The sequence below is a fragment of the Sphaerodactylus townsendi genome, linkage group LG01 (assembly GCF_021028975.2).
Source record: "Sphaerodactylus townsendi isolate TG3544 linkage group LG01, MPM_Stown_v2.3, whole genome shotgun sequence".
Taxonomy (NCBI): Eukaryota; Metazoa; Chordata; class Lepidosauria; order Squamata; family Sphaerodactylidae; genus Sphaerodactylus; species Sphaerodactylus townsendi.
In genome coordinates this window covers 151,924,453-151,941,367 of record NC_059425.1, presented here as the reverse complement: position 1 = coordinate 151,941,367, position 16,915 = coordinate 151,924,453, and the positions used below count along the sequence as shown (strand labels likewise).

Sequence of the window (16,915 nt, the reverse complement as noted above, 5' to 3'; positions counted from 1 at the left end):
GCTTGGTCCAACTAGTGATGCATGAACTCCAGACCTCCGACTGGTGGCTACTAATCAAGGTTAAGATCTCCTCATTGGGCTTTGCCTGGGACTCTTTGCTCATGCTCACTGCCAATGAGGTTTATCTTCAATTAAAAAAACAAATTATTTTAGCAGGAATATCAATATCTTTTGAACAAGGCACAGAGTACTTGTTCACCCTTGTACTTTGGGATTATTCCCCGAAAGCTTTATGTTGCCCATTATCTGAACCAACTCTCAAACCATAAACTTAGATGGCACTTTCAAGAGCAAGATGCAATTCCTTTCCATTGTCTTTACTTCGAGGCCAGTTCTTAAACATCCCTCGGCATGAACAACACTGTTCTTTCTGCCCTACTTACACTGACTCCCTTGAACACATCTTGCTCTCCTGCCCTAGGCCAGACTTCTTTGTCTTAACCTCGGTTGGATTCTCAGTTGGATTCTCGGATCTTCCTATCAATGCAAAGATGATTTTCCTGCTCAACAATACCGAGGCTGAAATAATGGAAATCGTAGCCAAATTTTTGCTGTACGTTTTGAATTATGTTCCCTAGTCTGTTGACCATATTACTTTTACTGTTCTCTACTGGATTTACTCTTTACTCTCCCTGTGTTGTATATGTCTAATAAAGGTCTCTCAATCTGAATCTGATCTGAGTGAGATTTGAATCTGGATTTCCCAGGTCCTACTCTGACAATTTAACCACTACACCACACTAGGTCTTTCTCCTGTATAGATCCCTCAAATTTTTCAGCAAAAAAAATGTAAACTCTCTTGTGGCCATGATGAAGATAGATGCAGGCTGCCAGGTGCTCAGATGAAAGCCATCAGAACCTCCCCTTGCTGAGAAGATCACTTCTACTGCACAGCAGAAAAGAGTGCTAATATTCTGCTTACTAACCAATATCCAGGATTATTTGACATACTGAAATAATTCGAGGTTCAAGGTATTCCAGGGAGTCTGAATGTAGACTAATGGGATTTTCCTGTGTTCTTGGAAGTCACACTATCTGAGACTTGCATGTTTCTACATTGACTGACAGGACTCTGCTTTCTAAATGAAATCTGACAATTTATTTAAAAATGTAACAAATTTGCACCAGGCCTCCTAATATGATTTCTAGACAGATCAATGTTCAGCAATACAGCTATCATTGTTTTGTTTTGTTTCCATTTATTTAATAGGTTTGTGGAGTTTTACATGAATGAATGTGTTTGCAGGACTGGAACTTTCTTAGCCTCCCCCCAAGACATAAAATAATGCTTGGGATAATCTTGCCATATAGTTTAACAATGCCTCAATAAACACAGTTTAAAACCACTATTAATAGCTTTAATAATACCAAACTAATGAAATAATCTCTCTACTGAAAGCAGAGAATTAAGCAGCTAATTTTGACCTTATTTGAAAGGTAGAACAAGGGGGAAAACCCTCTAGTCTTTGGAAGCAAATAAAGTAATAAACTGCAAAACGAATGGCAAATACTCTGAGGACCAACGATAGTCTTGAAAATGTACATCTTAGCACTAGTTAAATATGCTGTTTGGAGGTAAATAGATGCTCAGAAGCATTCAGGACCCCACAACATGCATAAAAAGATAAGTAGAAATAATCCATTAGTAGAAGTAAGACATTGTAGATTTCCTAATCATTACTATATGCCTTTTGTTTTAGTCCCATCCCCCATATGATAAATTATGGATGATTGGAATTTGTTTTTAAACCTGATCTGGAGCCATATTTACTTGCTTTATCATTCAGCTTATCTTGGGCCCTTTCCACACGGACCAATAAACCTGGGTGAGAGGTGGGTTACATGAACCCATCCTCATCCCGGGCCATTCGCAGCCAGTCATGTGAATGGGGTGCGCAGCTTTACATGGAAGTGCATGCCATTGTGGGTTCCTGACCCTGAAAGCAGCATAAATAGAAACTCACCGGACTCCAATGTTTGCTAAATATCACAAAAAGAACTGCAAGGCTTAGATCCACCAGACCATGGCCACGCAGCCCGGAAAACCCATTACAGCCAGTATGAAAAGATTATTTGGGATTATGATGTCCATATGAGCAATTTCTTTATTGTCAAAACCAGCAGAGGATTTATGTCTTCACACACAATTTGATGTAAGTGTAAATTATTTCCCAAGCAACAATCATTCCAAAACTGCATTTCATTGCCAACTCTTGACTGCCAACATCAATGGGTTAGCACATTCAGAATCAGAGTAGATTGGCACCAACACCTAGTTCTCATTTAAAATATGTACTGGAGAATAATAAATAGGTGGGTCACCATCCCTTTGAGACTTACCAACTATTATAATTTCAGGGAAGGAATATAGTTGTTACTATCAAGTCCTTGTGTTAAAATTTAAAACAAGGATCAAGAACTGCAAAACAAATGAGAAAATAGTTATTGTGTCAAGCTACTTTAGAAAGCTGTTATTTTTATCTTCAGCATTGTGTGCTGCCCTTTCTTCCCCCATTGCATGTGCGATTAAAGACCGGATGAATGAAATGAAAGCATGTGACCACCTACCCACACACCTTGGCAGAGGTGCACTCCATACACGGCGACCACCACCTAGGCACGTCAGTTTGCTTGCACCTTCCAAACGATATCCGGGGAAGCAAGAGAATGTTAAGGAATCTCCAACACCAAAATGAAATCCTATTCTTCGACTGAAGGCAGGAACACCAGGGTCATCACAGGGTTCCAGGTCATATTCTTCAGGCAACAAATCAAAAACAAAGAAAAAAAAGATGCAAGTCTCATTTTTGTTTTAAAAAAACAAACTACATGTCACCAAAATGCATTGTTTCCAGAAAAGACTGTTCAAATCAATTATAACACAGATCTTTCAGAACATTATCTTCATATATCGACTGGTTCATTCCTACTGCTTAGGGTCAAACTGAGAGTAGTGGTTAAGACAGACTAGTATCAGGGAGGGCTGGGTTTGAATCCCCACTTGTGCCATGAAAGCTTGCTGGGTGACTTTCACTCATTTACAGCCTAACCTGTTTCCTGGGGTCATTGTGAAGATAAATGGCGAGGAGAATGGTGTAAGCAACTTTGGGTCCCCATTGGGGAGAAAGGTGGCGTACAAATGAAGTAAAAAAAATAACCTGAGTAAATGCCCATCAGCTACCAAAATTTCATTACCTTTCTCTTGTCATATACTACATTATCTAGTTACTCCAGTCATAATGTTGATTTTGGGGAATACACCATTGAGACAACACAAAATGGCATTCTAATAGAAGCCTTACACTTATTTTAATGCCTAAGATGTTTGGTTTTAAGAGTACTTTTGATCTTTCCTCGGTTGAAATCAAAGCCATTTCCATTTGTAGTCATGGAATTCCTTTCTTTAGAAGTTTTATTTTAATGTGCACTCCAGTCAAACATTAGAGTAGGAGTTCTGTGATTGCATCTCTTTGTGTGTGTGTTTTTAAAGTCAAGCCTCTGTTCTGAACTGCCCCCAATCCCACCCCACAGATCAGTTTCGCAGGGCAGGGCCTGAAACTCTTCCCTCTGCCCTTTTTCACAATAGATTATCCATGTGCTTCTATTAGCTAGGGAGGAGGAGCAAGTACAATGTGGATGTTTGTTGTTTGTTCTCTATTGGGACTAACAGTAGCGAGGGAGAGGCAATTCTATCAGGAAAATGCAACACACTCAAAGTCAAGATCCCTTTGGCTGCTTTTTAACATTAAATATATATATTTGGAGGTCTAATAATGGATTTCACCTAGAATGTTTTCAGTTGTCCACTCTGCACAGCACAAAAAAGACATGTGTGGGATGTCTTAAAAAGAGGTGAATGCCTCTTTTCACTCCACACCCCCCAAATAAGATATCTGGGGGACTTCCTTAAAAAAAGGTGGCTTCTGGGTGCTTTCCAGACAGCAAAGCTATCAGAGGGGAAAAGAGGCTGTCTCCCGCCCAACAGTTTTGCTCTCTGTGCCCAACATCTTGTGTGCAATGAAAGGGATTCTCCCTGCCCCATTTGCTGAAGGTAGCCCCAAGCTGTTTGCTCTTCAGGCTCTGATCCTGAGCACCTTTAAGCTCAAAAAGTACACTATGCAGACACACATAAGATTAAGTTGATCAACAGAGGGCAGGTCAACCCAAGTGGCTAAGATTCTCTTACCTGTGTCTTTGTAGCTACAAAGATACTTCCTCAAAAATTAAAAAGAAATTAAATTATACATTGCTGGAATCAGCAGGACCACCTGAGTGCAACTATGTTCTTTTTGGGTGGAAAAGGCACTCAAGATCAGAGCCAATGTCCTGGGACAACCTTCAGCAAATGGCGGCAGGGAGAATCCCTTTATTAGCACAGAAAATATCGAGTGCTACCTGGGGGTGAAACTGGCCAGAGACCAAAATGGTGGGACAGGAAACATAAGAGGGTGTTCTATAAGACCAATAATTAAATAAAGATACCTCCTGAGCTCTGCATTCCGCACAGCCATGCAGGAGATGTCTCACAGGTGTCTTAGGGGGAAAAGGTGCACTTTAAAGTGTTTTTTTAAAGATATTTTGAGCAGAAATAAGGTGTCCTAAGGACATCTTGGGAGAAGGCTGTGCATGTGCCTTCCTAGGATATCTTTTTTGAATCCTCAGGACATCTTATTTTAGCTGCGCAAAACAGACCACTGTCCCCACTTCCCAGTATCTCCCACTTGTTGCCAGAGCTTGACTGACAACCCTACTCTCAAGTGCTTGTCTGGCAAATGAATGCATCTTTTACAGCAACTGTAGCACTTATAAGTGAGGTGAAGACAAAGAAGAAGACAAGAAATAAATGGTCTCCTCCCTCCCTCTTTCCTCCCTTTTTTTATTAAGCATAAGAACATAAGAACAAGCCATCTGGATCAGACCAAAGTCCATCTAGTCCAGCTCTCTGCTACTCGCAGTGGCCCACCAGGTGCCTTTGGGAGCTCACATGTAGGATGTGAACGCAATGGCCTTCTCAAGTGCTGTTGCCTCATCATCACCTGGTCTGTTAAGGCACAGCAATCTCTAGATCGAGGATCAAGATTGGTAGCCATAAATCGACTTCTCTCCTCCATAAATCTGTCCAAGCCCCTTTTAAAGCTATCCAGGTTAGTGTGGCCATCACCACCTCCTGTGGCAGCATATTCCAAACACCAATCACACGTTGCGTGAAGAAGTGTTTCCTTTTATTAGTCCTAATTCTTCCCCCCAGCATTTTCAATGTATGCCCCCTGGTTCTAGATTGTGAGAAGAGAGAGCACCTCTCTGTCAACATTTTCTACCCCATGCATACTATTTTGTAGACTTCAATCATATCCCCTCAGCCGCCTCTTCCAAATCCAAAGAGTCCCAAACGCTGCAGCCTCCTCTAGGAAGGTGCTCCAGTCCCTCAATCATCCTTGTTGCCCTTCTCTGCACTTTTTCTATCTCCTCACATTATCCTTTTTTGAGATGCTACCAGAACTGGACACAGTACTCCAAGTGCTAATGAACCACTGCTTTATATATAAGGGCACGCATAATCTTTGCAGTTTTATTATCAATTCCTTTTCTAATGATCCCAGCATAGAGTTTGCCTTTCAGCGCTGCCATGCATTGAGTTTTCGACATTCCCATGGAACTATCAACTAAGATGCCTAAATCCCTTTCCTGGTCTGTGACTGATAGCACTGACCCTGTAGCGTGTATGTGAAGTTTGGATTTTTTGCCCTATGTGCATCACTTTACATTTTGCTACATTGAACTGCATTTGCCATTTCTGAGTCCACTCACCTACCCATTTATCAAGGTCCGCTTTGGAGTCTACATGACCTTTGTGGTTCTCACCTACACCCTACATAATTGGTATCATCTGCAAACTTGGCCACCATATTCTTCCACCCTACTTCCAGGTCATTTATGAATAGGTTAAAGAGCACTGGTCCCAAAACGGATCCTTGGGGACACCACTCCCAACATCTCCATTGTGAGAACTTCCCATTTACACCCACTCTTTGCTTCCTGTTTCTCAACCAGTTTTAACTATAGGAGGATCTCCTCTATTCCTCCTTCATTGCTGAGTTTTCAATAGTCTCTGGTGAGGAACTTTGTCAAGTTTCTCCTTGGAGTCCAAATAGACACTGTCCACCGTTCACCCCTGTCCACATGCCTGTTTACATCCTCAAAGAACTCTAGTAAGTTTGTAAGACAGGATTTGCCTCTGCAAAAGACATGCTGACTCTTTCTCAGCAGGTCTTGCTTTTCTACATGTTTTATAATTTTATCTTTAATGATAGATTCTACTAATTTACTCTGGAACAGATGTCAAACTGACTGGCCTGTAATTTCCGGTCCCCCTAGATCCTTTCTTAAAGATTGGTGTGACATTGGCCATCTTCCCAGTCTTCAGGGATGGAGCCTGATTTCAGGGATAAGTTGCATATTAAAGTGAGAAGATCAGCAATTTCATGCTTGAGCTCTTTAAGAACTCTTGGGTGAATGCAATCTGGGCCAGGGGATTTGGTAACATTTAGTTTATCAATGGCTGCCAGAACTTCTTCCTTGTCTACCACTATCTTAGCTAGTTCCTCGGATGTGCCTCCTATGAACCTTCGTTCAGGTGCAGGAATGTTCCTCACCTCCTCTTGGGTGAAGACAGATGCAAAGAATTCATTCAGCTTCTCTGCAGTCTCCCTGTCATCTTTTAGCACACCCTTTGTTCGTTGTCATCCTAACGGGCCTACCGCTTTGCTGGCTTCCTGCTTTTGATGTACTTGAAGAACTGTTTGTTGCTGGTCTTGATGTTCAGCCATGCGTTCCTCATAATCCTTTTGCCTCCCTTACAGCTAACTTGCTTCTCTTTTGCCACCATTTGTGTTCCCTCTCATATTCTTCATCAGCCAAACTGGACTTCCATTTTCTAAAAGACATTTTCTTTTTTCTGATAATTTCCTCAACCTCTCTTGTTAACCATGGTGGCTTTCTTTTTGACTGGGTGCTGCCTTTTCTAACCTGTGGAACACATTCCAGCTGAGCTTTTATTACTGTGTTTTTAAATAACCTCCAAGCATCCTGGACAGTTTTGACTCTCTTGATTTTCCCTTTCAGCTTCCTGCGCACTATCCCCCTCATCTTTGAGAAATTTCCCTTTCTGAAGGCGAATGTAACTACATTCGTAGTTGCCACTTGTTCGCATACTGAGATACTGAATCTGACAGCATTGTGGTCGCTGTTCCCTATCGGCTCAACAACACTGACTTCCTGCACCAGGTCCTGGGTCCCACATAGAATTAGATCTAGGATCACTTCTCCCCTGGTTGGTTCCACAACCATCTGCTCTAAGCCACAGTCATTTAGCATATCCAGGAATGCTCTCTCCTTACTATGACCTGAACATGCATTTTTCCAGTTTATATGGGGATAGTTAAAATCACCCATTACCACTACATTTTTGTTTTTGTTGGCCTCTCTAATTTCTTTTTCCATCTCAGAATCCTCTTGTGCACTTTGGTCAGGGGGGACGATAATATATTCCTAATATTAAACTGTCCTTCACACCTGGTATTGATATCCACAGTGATTCTGTAGAGGAACCAGCTCCCCTTGCATTGTCTATTTTATGTGATACTATGCTCTCTTTGATGTAAAGGGCAACTCCACCCCCAATGCGCCCTGTCCTATCCTTCCTATAGAGCCTGTAGCCTGGTATAACAGCATCCCACTGGTTCTCCTCATTCCACCATGTCTCTGTAATGCCCACTATATCAAAGTCCTCCTTCAAAACTCTGTACTCTAGCTCCCCATTTTAGGTTGAATGCTTCTACTATTAGCATAGAGACACCTGTATACCCTGTCTCTGTCCTTAACCTGGGATTTATGTGCTTTACCCTCAAGTCTTTGTAGACACTATCCCTTGTCACATGCACATTGCTATGTTCCTCGCTTGTATGTGGTTGATTTAGAAAAACCTCCCTCTCTGTCTGCATCCCCATAGATACTGTATTCCGAACCGAAGTCACCTCAGCTCCTGTCGGCTTTCCCCCAGTGATCAGTTTAAAAGCTGTTCTGCCACCTTTTTAATGTTGAGCGCCAGCAGCCTGGTTCCTCTTTGGTTAAGATGAAGCCCGTCCCGTTTGTACAGGCCTACCTTGTCCCAAAAGGTTCCCCAGTTCCTGACAAATCTGAAACCCTCTGCCTTACACCACCTTCTCATCCACGCATTGAGACCCTGTATTTCCACTTGCCTAGCTCGCCCTGCGCGTGGAACGGGTAGCATTTCTGAGAATGCCACCTTGGAGGTCCTGGACTTCAACCTGTTTCCTAGCAGCCTGAATTTAGCTTCCAGAACCTCCCGGCTACATTTCCCAATGCCGTTGGTGCCAATGTGGACCACAACTGCTGACTCCACCCCAGCACTGTCTAAAAGCCTATCTAGACGAAGCGTGACATCCGCAACCTTCGCACCAGGCAGGCAAGTCACCATGCGGTCATCACGCCTCTCACAAACCCAACTCTCTACATTTCTAATGATCGAATCACCCACTACAAGGAGCCCCCACCTCCCCGAGGGGTATCCTCAGTGCGAGAGGATAGCTGATCACCAGTTAAGGAAGGGATCCCATCTAAGGGAGCATCTTCCCCCACCTCAGACTGGCACCCTCCATCCCCAAGGCCTTCATTCTCCATGACATCTGAAGAGATGTCACCTTGGGAGTGGGACCCGGCTGTTAGGTCCCTGAAAGCCTCGTCTGTCACCCTCTCTGCCTCTTTCCAGCGCTTCTCCCAGGTCTCACACCACCTTGGCTTCAAGAGAACCTTGCTACCACGTTCCTTGGAGTGCCAGGAGCTCATTGCATGCGAGAGGGCACACCCACGACTTCTGTCCTAGTGGCAGATAGTCATACATGTGACACTCAGTGCAAAACACTGGAAAGCCCCCATCCCCCTGCTGGCTTTCTGCCTTCATATCTGATTTGTTTAGATATTTAAATATTAAGCTTTTAGTCACTGCCCGCCTGGAGCTATCTGCACGTACTATCTGTCAAAAATGTCCTTATTAATTTAAAAAACAAAAAAATTAAATTAAAATTGCGCTCCGCTGGTTCCAGAGACTGAACTAAAGCCCCACCTCTCAGGACAAAAGCCCCACCTCTCAGGACAAAGAGGAACAAGAGATGAACTCTGTTAACCCCTGTTAAGCCCCACCTTCCAGATTCAGCAGCCTTAGCTCACAGGAGCCTTACAAGGAGAAAAAGAGATAACCCCTGTTAAAATACACTGTTTTAAAAGCTGTGGCTTTGAGAAAAGCCCTCCAAAATGAACACCAGCAGGTCACTCTGCTCTTCCTGGCCAAGTCCCTTCTGCTGCTACTCCTCTCTGCTGGTTCCCTTTGCAAACTCTATTGTTGATTTCCTTCCTGTATGAATTCTGTGTTTCCCTTTAGTCTTTGTTTGTTAGTCCCATTATAAGAAATGTTGGTGCCATGAAGTTTTGAAGTTTTTAGGGTTTTAGTATATAATTTATAGATTTTAATTGTAAAATGGGATTATAACTTTTTGTAACCTGCTCTATGCCTGATCTCATTGGGAACAGGTTGGCTAACTATATACTGTATATACTCGCGTATAACACCGCCCAGAGCCCTTCAGGGATGGGGCGGTATAAAAGTCCAAACAATAAATAAGCCGAGTTTTTCAGCCCTGTTTAAAGGCTGAGAAAAGCCCCCTCGGCTTATACGCGAGTCACCATTTTCTATCCATCACAAGGAGGCTGGGGCGGGGCCGGGACAACCTCCCTGCCCCCCCAAGCCGCTTGTTGCTGCCCTCATTGAGGGTGAAGGGGGACCCCCGAGGCACCCTGGCTGGCTGGGCTTCGTCAAACTCCGGGAGGCAGAGGGAGCTCCTTATTTGGGCAGTGACATCAGGGGGAGTCACTGCCCAAATAAGGAGCTCCCTCTGCCTGCCAGCTGGGTTTGACAAAGCCCAGCTAGCCAGCAGGAGCTCCTTATTTGGGCAGCAACTCCCCCTGATGTCACTGCCCAAATAAGGAGCTCCCTCTGCCCTCCTTATTGTCAAACCCAGCAGGCAGGCAGAGGGAGCTCTTTATTGGGCAATGACCCCCCCCCTCGATGTCACTGCCCAAATAAGGAGCTCCCTTTGCCTCCTGGCTTCCCACCCTCGGCTTATACCCCAGTCAATAAGTTTTCCCAGGTTTGGGCAGTAAATTAGGTGCCTCGGCTTATACACGGGTCGGCTAATACACGAGTATATACGGTAAATGAATAAATATATGCAATATCTGAGAAATGTTAAAGAGTTTCAGAGGCAGTTTTTCATTTTCTAGAACCCTCTTGGCAACTAGAAGAATGAACAGTACAGGTATTTAGAGCCCGACAGCCTTTTTTTCCTGTTTCTTAAGTAGCCTTGCATGACATGATACTATGCCAAATCTGATCCTAGGGTACCTGCTGGAATAGCTGTCACAACGGCATCTGTTCTATCAGCTTCTGGACCCAGACTAGTTTTTTTGCCAAGAGTGAAACACATAATTGTGGAAGGGCCCTAGCAAAGGGATATAATGCTTTATCCCATGAGTTACAGTGATAGTATACCAGCTTGCTGAAGGTCTCTGCTACACACTGATTAGCAATGAAAAATACGTTGTAATATGTCATTTATAAGCTGCCTAGAGATGCTTGTGTGAGGCAGGATACAAATATTATAAATGAATAAATAAAATCCGATAAAATTTGATCATGGATTTGCAGTTTTCTTCAATAATTTCAAAAAGCATCTATAGCAAACTCAATTTCAGCATAAGTTTATGAAAATATAACTGATAATTCAATGTGTGGATTAATCTGCATGTGCAGAATCATCTTACTGAATACAGGAAATGCAGTCTTTGAAAGTGAAGTCAAAGAAACCCCTGCAGGATATTTTTTTTTCCCATCCAGAGGAACGGAGGAATGAACTCAGAATTCAGTGCCTTTGTAGTCAAAAGAAAAATGGCTTTTATAAAGGAGAATCGAGTATATATGTTGGTGGATAAGAAATGCAAAAGGCACTGCTTTGCATGCTTAATGTATGAATTTCTTCTTGTGATATATATTTCTATTACCTTTTTCAGTTCAGTTTTTATTATTGCTACCCAAACTGCTCTCTCAGCTCATAATACATTCCAGGCCATTTCCCTTCAGTAAACAATACCCATTTTGCAGAATACCATTCTATTTGCTGAAACAAAGGATATTATTTCTGAGCCACATCATTTAGTTGAAATCATATGCATATGATAGCCATATGTTATAATATTTATATAAGAATAGTAAGATTGCCCTATCTTACTATTACTATTACTATAAGAATAGTAAGATTGCCCTATCTAATTGATAAAGCAAAACAAGTACTTATGTGTGCAGCGTACTAGTTAGACTGCCAGACTAGGACCTTGGAGATCCAGATTCACACCCCTACTCTGCTATGAATTTTACCGGGTAAATTAGCGCCAAACATTCTTAGCCTGGTACAGCATTGTTGTAATGATAAAACAGGAAGAAAAAGTCTTATACATTGTCTGAGCTCTTCAGAAGAAGAGTGGGACAAAACATATACACTAGAAATAATCAAATGCTGACAAAAGTAAGTTTTGGAAAATCACAAATGCTTATTTTCTCGAGTATCTCCTGAAACCATGATTAAAGATGGAGACAAATATAAAAAATGGGTTGGATAGTCAGAAATCAAAACATATCTCCACTTCATAAACAACAAACTTTTTATGGTCTGAACCAAAATCCTTTCAAAATTTGTCTCAGTTTCAAATAATCTTAAACCATTCCAACTCACTGCTCCCATTTCATTTCCTTTAACTATAACATACCGGTACCTTCCTCCATCATTAAAGGGGTGGGGCAATTGCTCCTCCTGCCTTTATTAGGAGAACAAAGGTTACCAGCATAAAGTTTCCATTGCATGGGGATTGTACCTTCCTGAGGCAGTAAGGATGTAGAAGTCCTAGCGAACTGGTATTCCCAGTTCATTTTGTGCTGGAAACTAGTCATAAGCATAGCAGGGGTGTTCCAGAGGCATGACCAGGAGGTGAGCCAGTGTTAGTTGGCTTCCCCCCAGCTCCGGATAAACAGATGCCCGGGGCTTGGACTTTTCGGTTGCGTAAGTCATTGAGTCCAATGGAGGGGGTGTAAGTCATTGAGTCCAATGGAGGGAGGGCCTTTCAGTGGCAGGGAGGTTTTGCTTTGTATTTTGCCTCCTCACACTGTCAAAAAGCCCTCTGGAGGCAGCACAGTGGAACTGCAGTGGTGCCAGCCCGGCTGCCGAGTGCTCTGGATTGGGCTTTTAAGAAGATTTAAATAATTTATTTAAATTATTTGTATTTTCAAACACTATAGTCCTATGAAATATCCCATGTTCATATACACACATGTAAAAAGCCTACCACATCTTAGAAGAAATTAATGTGATAAATTTAGAAATCATGGTGAACCTTTATCACACTCACACTCCATGTCCCATATTTCAGCAACACAGTAAAAGGAATAATTTTTGGAGAATGCATATACAGCAGTCAAACATATTTAACCAAATTATTCCGTAATCCCAGAATTATACCATAGAGTTTCAGCCCAGCAGACTTATAAAGGTCTAGTTTTCTTTGGACAGAACTGACTGAAAGCATCATGTTCAACAATATGAAAGGTTGTGATTTTAACGTTATACTAATCCATTAAATTTCTCCTTCAATTTTTTCTTCCCACACACTCTATCCTCTTTTATTCAGCTGTGGCTTCATAGATTCACCATATCAACTCCATTTTTCACTACTTTGTCTTATGAAGGATTTCAGTCTTGTTCCAATAATTTTAGTTCTCCCTCTGAAGTAGCTATCAGCTCTGTGTACATCTAAGTAACGAAAGAACTAAATCTTCCTCTTTCAACTCTGCTGGCTTTTTAATCTCTTGGCCCTGAACCAATTCTTTTAACTGTTTTTATTATATTACACAGAATTTATAACTCTGTAATATAGTATCTTTACTCACATGGTTTCAAAATGTACAAAATGGTCTCTTACGTGTTTCAAGAGGTTTCCCTGACAATTATCTCTTCTTTGAATATGAATGAGATCCTGATTTGTTCAACTCCATTGTATCCAAAGACCTCATAAGCTACTCCAGTAAAATGGCTCTGATACTATTTGCAGTGTTTAAAGGGAGTGATGCCATTCTTACTCATTGCTGGTAATCACTGTTATGCAAATGAGATGCAGTAACCTTGCTCTGGTGCTGTTGGTCACTTGTATTACATGCATGGAACAATAGTGTGATATGGTTATTCAAGAGGAAGAGTTGTTTGACAGGAGAAGGAATGTCAGATTCTTTTGTGCTCACTTGACATTCTTAAGAGTGCAAAAATATTCACAAATGCAATGAAAGAGAGGAGGGACATGGATTGTGACCTCATTACCAAGGCAACTGGGGGATACTTGTCTTGAGAACAGGGACATAATCCAGTCTATGCTAGTGATATACTGTTGAGAAAGAGTGGTGGAAAATGCAAGAAGTCCCCATGGCCAAGTCAATGGTGCTAATGCTCTCATGTCTAAATCCAGACATTTGTAAGAAAGCCAGAATGCAGAGGGATGTTCCACATTGTCATGAACACTCTACTGAAAATAATGCTAGACCGAAGCCACATATTTATTTAGTTATTTATAAAAATTTATATCCTGCCTCATACTCATGTCTCTAGCTTATACAGATTAAAAACAATTTAAAAATCACAATAAAGCATCATAAATAAAATATAACAATTTAAACAATAATAAAAATAACATTCAAAAAACCCCAGCCCCCACTCCCGCCCCCAGACTAGCAGCTATAGAGGAGGCTTCCAAGGAGGCCAACCAACTGCCTGGGCAAAACAGTTCTTCCCTATGTGCCTAAACCCGTCAAAGGTTGGTGCGTGGTGGATCTCCAAGGAGAGACTATTCCAAAGCCTCAGGGCAATCAAAAAGAAAGCTCTCCTGCATGCCATTTCACCTCTTCACCTCAGTAAGGGAGGTAATTCCAGGAGTGCCTCCCCTGTGATCTCAGGGCCCGGGCAGGTACATATGGGTGCAGGCACTCCTTCAGGTAAGCAGGGCACAAGTCATTTAGGGCTTTGTATGTCAACATCAACACTTTGAATTGGGCCCAGAAGTGAATTGGGAGCCAGTGCAGTTCCTTAAGGACCAGTGGGATCTGCATCAGTACAGATATACCAGCCAACAGTCTACCTGCTGCATGTTGCACCAGCTCTAGTTTCCAGATCGTCTTCAGGGGCAGCCCCACATAGAGTGCATTACAGTAGTCCAATCAAGAGGTTACCAGAGCATGTAACACTGTGACCAGGTCCCCTTTATCCAAAAATGGGTGGAGCTGGTAAACTAGACAGAGCTGATGGAAGGCCCTCCTAGCCACTACAGTCACCTAAAATACTCCTGACTCTGATGAAATGGAGAGATACCACTGGGTATCATCTGCAGATTGATGACACTTTCCTCCAAATCCCCTGATGACCCCCTCCAGTGGCTTCATGTAGATATTGAACAGCACAGGGGACAAGATCGAGCTCTGGGGACCCCACAAGGGAGCTCCCAAGACTGCAAACACAAGTTCCTGAAAACTATTTTCTGGTGCTGCACATAAAACCATGTAGATTAGCCTTGGTTAACACAGCCCCCCCTCCTCCAATCCCATTCTCTGGAGCTGCTCCTGCAAAATATTATGGTCTATGTGGTATCAAAAGCTGCTGAGAGACCAAGGAGAATCAACAGGGTAGTATTCCCGCTGTCTCTCTCCTGACAAAGCTGTCAGTCAGGACAACCAAGGCTGTTTCCATGCCATAACTATGCCTGAAACCAAATTGACATAAGTCCAGAAAATCAGTTTCTTCCAAGTAAGTCTGCAGTTGAGCCACCACCAACATTTCCAGGATCTTGTCTAAAAATGGGATGTTTCCCACCAAGCAATAATTGCCATCACTACAGCATCCAAAAAGAGCCCATTCAGAAGGCAGCTGATCACCTCCTCTTTCAAAAGTGCTAACACTACCACTTCCATTAAAGAGGCACTTAACACCTCATGAACCCACTGGGCCAGCCCCCCCCCCCCCCACTAGTTTTTATCAACTTGGATGGACAAGGGTCCAGGTGACTAGTAGTAAGATGCATTTCAGCAAGCAACTTGTTCACATCCTCAGACCTCTAAAACTGGAATTGATCTAATAAAACCACCTCCACGGGATGTTGTTTAATTGTGGAATTCAATGCCATGCAGATCTGAGCAACTTTATCCCAAAAGTGTGCAGCAAAATTATCACAACAGATATCACAAGGCACCCTGGCCACAGTCCTCCGAATAGAGAACAGCAGGATGTTAACTATCTGAATAACACTGCTGGACAGTTACTTGCGGACACAAGAGGGCAGAGAAATACACCCTTCTTGCTATTACCTGTCAAGCCCCGGATCTGTAGACCAATACACGACTATAGATCACAAATCAGAAGTATTCATTGACAGACATCGGCATGGCTAAAAGAAGCCAGTTCTAAAGAACTGTCTTTGAATACAACCTTTTATCCCCGAGTTCTCCCCTTGCCCCACATTCTCACCCCATATCAAAGGCAGAGTAAAACAAAACAGGAATGTTACAGCCCTTAGGTTCTCAAGGTCAGTGTGAAGAGATAGTGCCAGGCACCAGCACTGTGGTACTCCTAATTCACTACATGTTGCAAATCAAGGGAAAGTGGGAATCTGAAAGTAGAGTGAAGGTTCATTAACATCACAGAGTCCAGGGCCCCTTTGATGTCTGGAAGACTCTTCCCAATACCACCGCTGCCATTTGGAAGGCCAGACAATGGGCTCTCACCAGGGTCTGATCAGATCTACAATGTGATTTCCGCCACCTGTGCTCAAGCGGTTGCTCTTCCTGCTTCATTTCCCTCTGATCCCTATCACAGACTACCTCCATCAGCTCAGGGTGGGAGGAAGCTGGGCAGTGGGGTGAGTGGTACACCAGCAGAACTCCCAACTTGTCTCTCTGGCCAAGCACAAAGAACAAACACTCTACACGAGCCACAGTACAAGAGGATCGTCTAGTGAGGGTAATGGAATCTCTGCAGACCACAGCCACTACCCCACCCTGCCTGACCAGTCTAAACTGGTGCTGTACACAGTAACTGACAGATACAGCTGGGTAAGGAATGGGCCTCCCAGCTCATCCTAGTGATGCACACTAGGTTGCCCCCTCCCGACTACTTTTAATGTTAGTGTTAATATTTGATGCCGGAGAAACTGGGAATCCTTCTGGAATATTGAACTTTGTACAATGATTTTCTCTTAGTGTGTTTCTGGTGATGTAAAGTCTTTTAAGCAGAGGCGGAGTGAGGGGAAACCGTGCCTGGGGCACGTGCCTGCCCTGCACTCCTGCTGAAGCATCACCCACCCCGGAACGCCACGCCCCCTTGACAGCCCAGCCATGCCTCCGCCACTGCTGCACCCAGGGCATTGCGCACCCCCCACCCTGTGGGAACTATGTCATTGCTTTTAAGTACTTTTTAAAAAAAATAAAAAATGGGTTGGATTGGGCTCTCTAGTCCAGCTCATTTTTACTTGAGTCACACAGCAGCTAAGGATAGTGCCACTTTCTAAGCATGCAGAAGCAAACTGGAATCAGGATAGCAATGTGCAGGGAAGAGGGAGGAATCTTCCTCCACACAACAAACACCTTTTGCCTGAGTCAAAAGGCCCACGCAATGAGATGTATGCACAGCTTGGAAGCAGATGTGGTCAGAATACAGATACAGCTCCAAAATTACATGAATAACTCCCAAATGGGGAAGTT

At 43.0% G+C, this 16,915-nt stretch overlaps 1 protein-coding gene across 1 annotated transcript in view; it reads right to left on the bottom strand.

Annotated features, from left to right (window-relative positions):
* CSMD1 (CUB and Sushi multiple domains 1) overlaps positions 1–16,915 on the bottom strand; it is a 1,361,167-nt gene that overhangs the window by 273,368 nt on the left and 1,070,884 nt on the right. Inside the window, exon 21 of the mRNA XM_048497567.1 lies at positions 2,569–2,757. Within this exon, the coding sequence (XP_048353524.1) occupies positions 2,569–2,757 (189 nt within the window). The remainder of the gene's footprint in view (positions 1–2,568; positions 2,758–16,915) is intronic.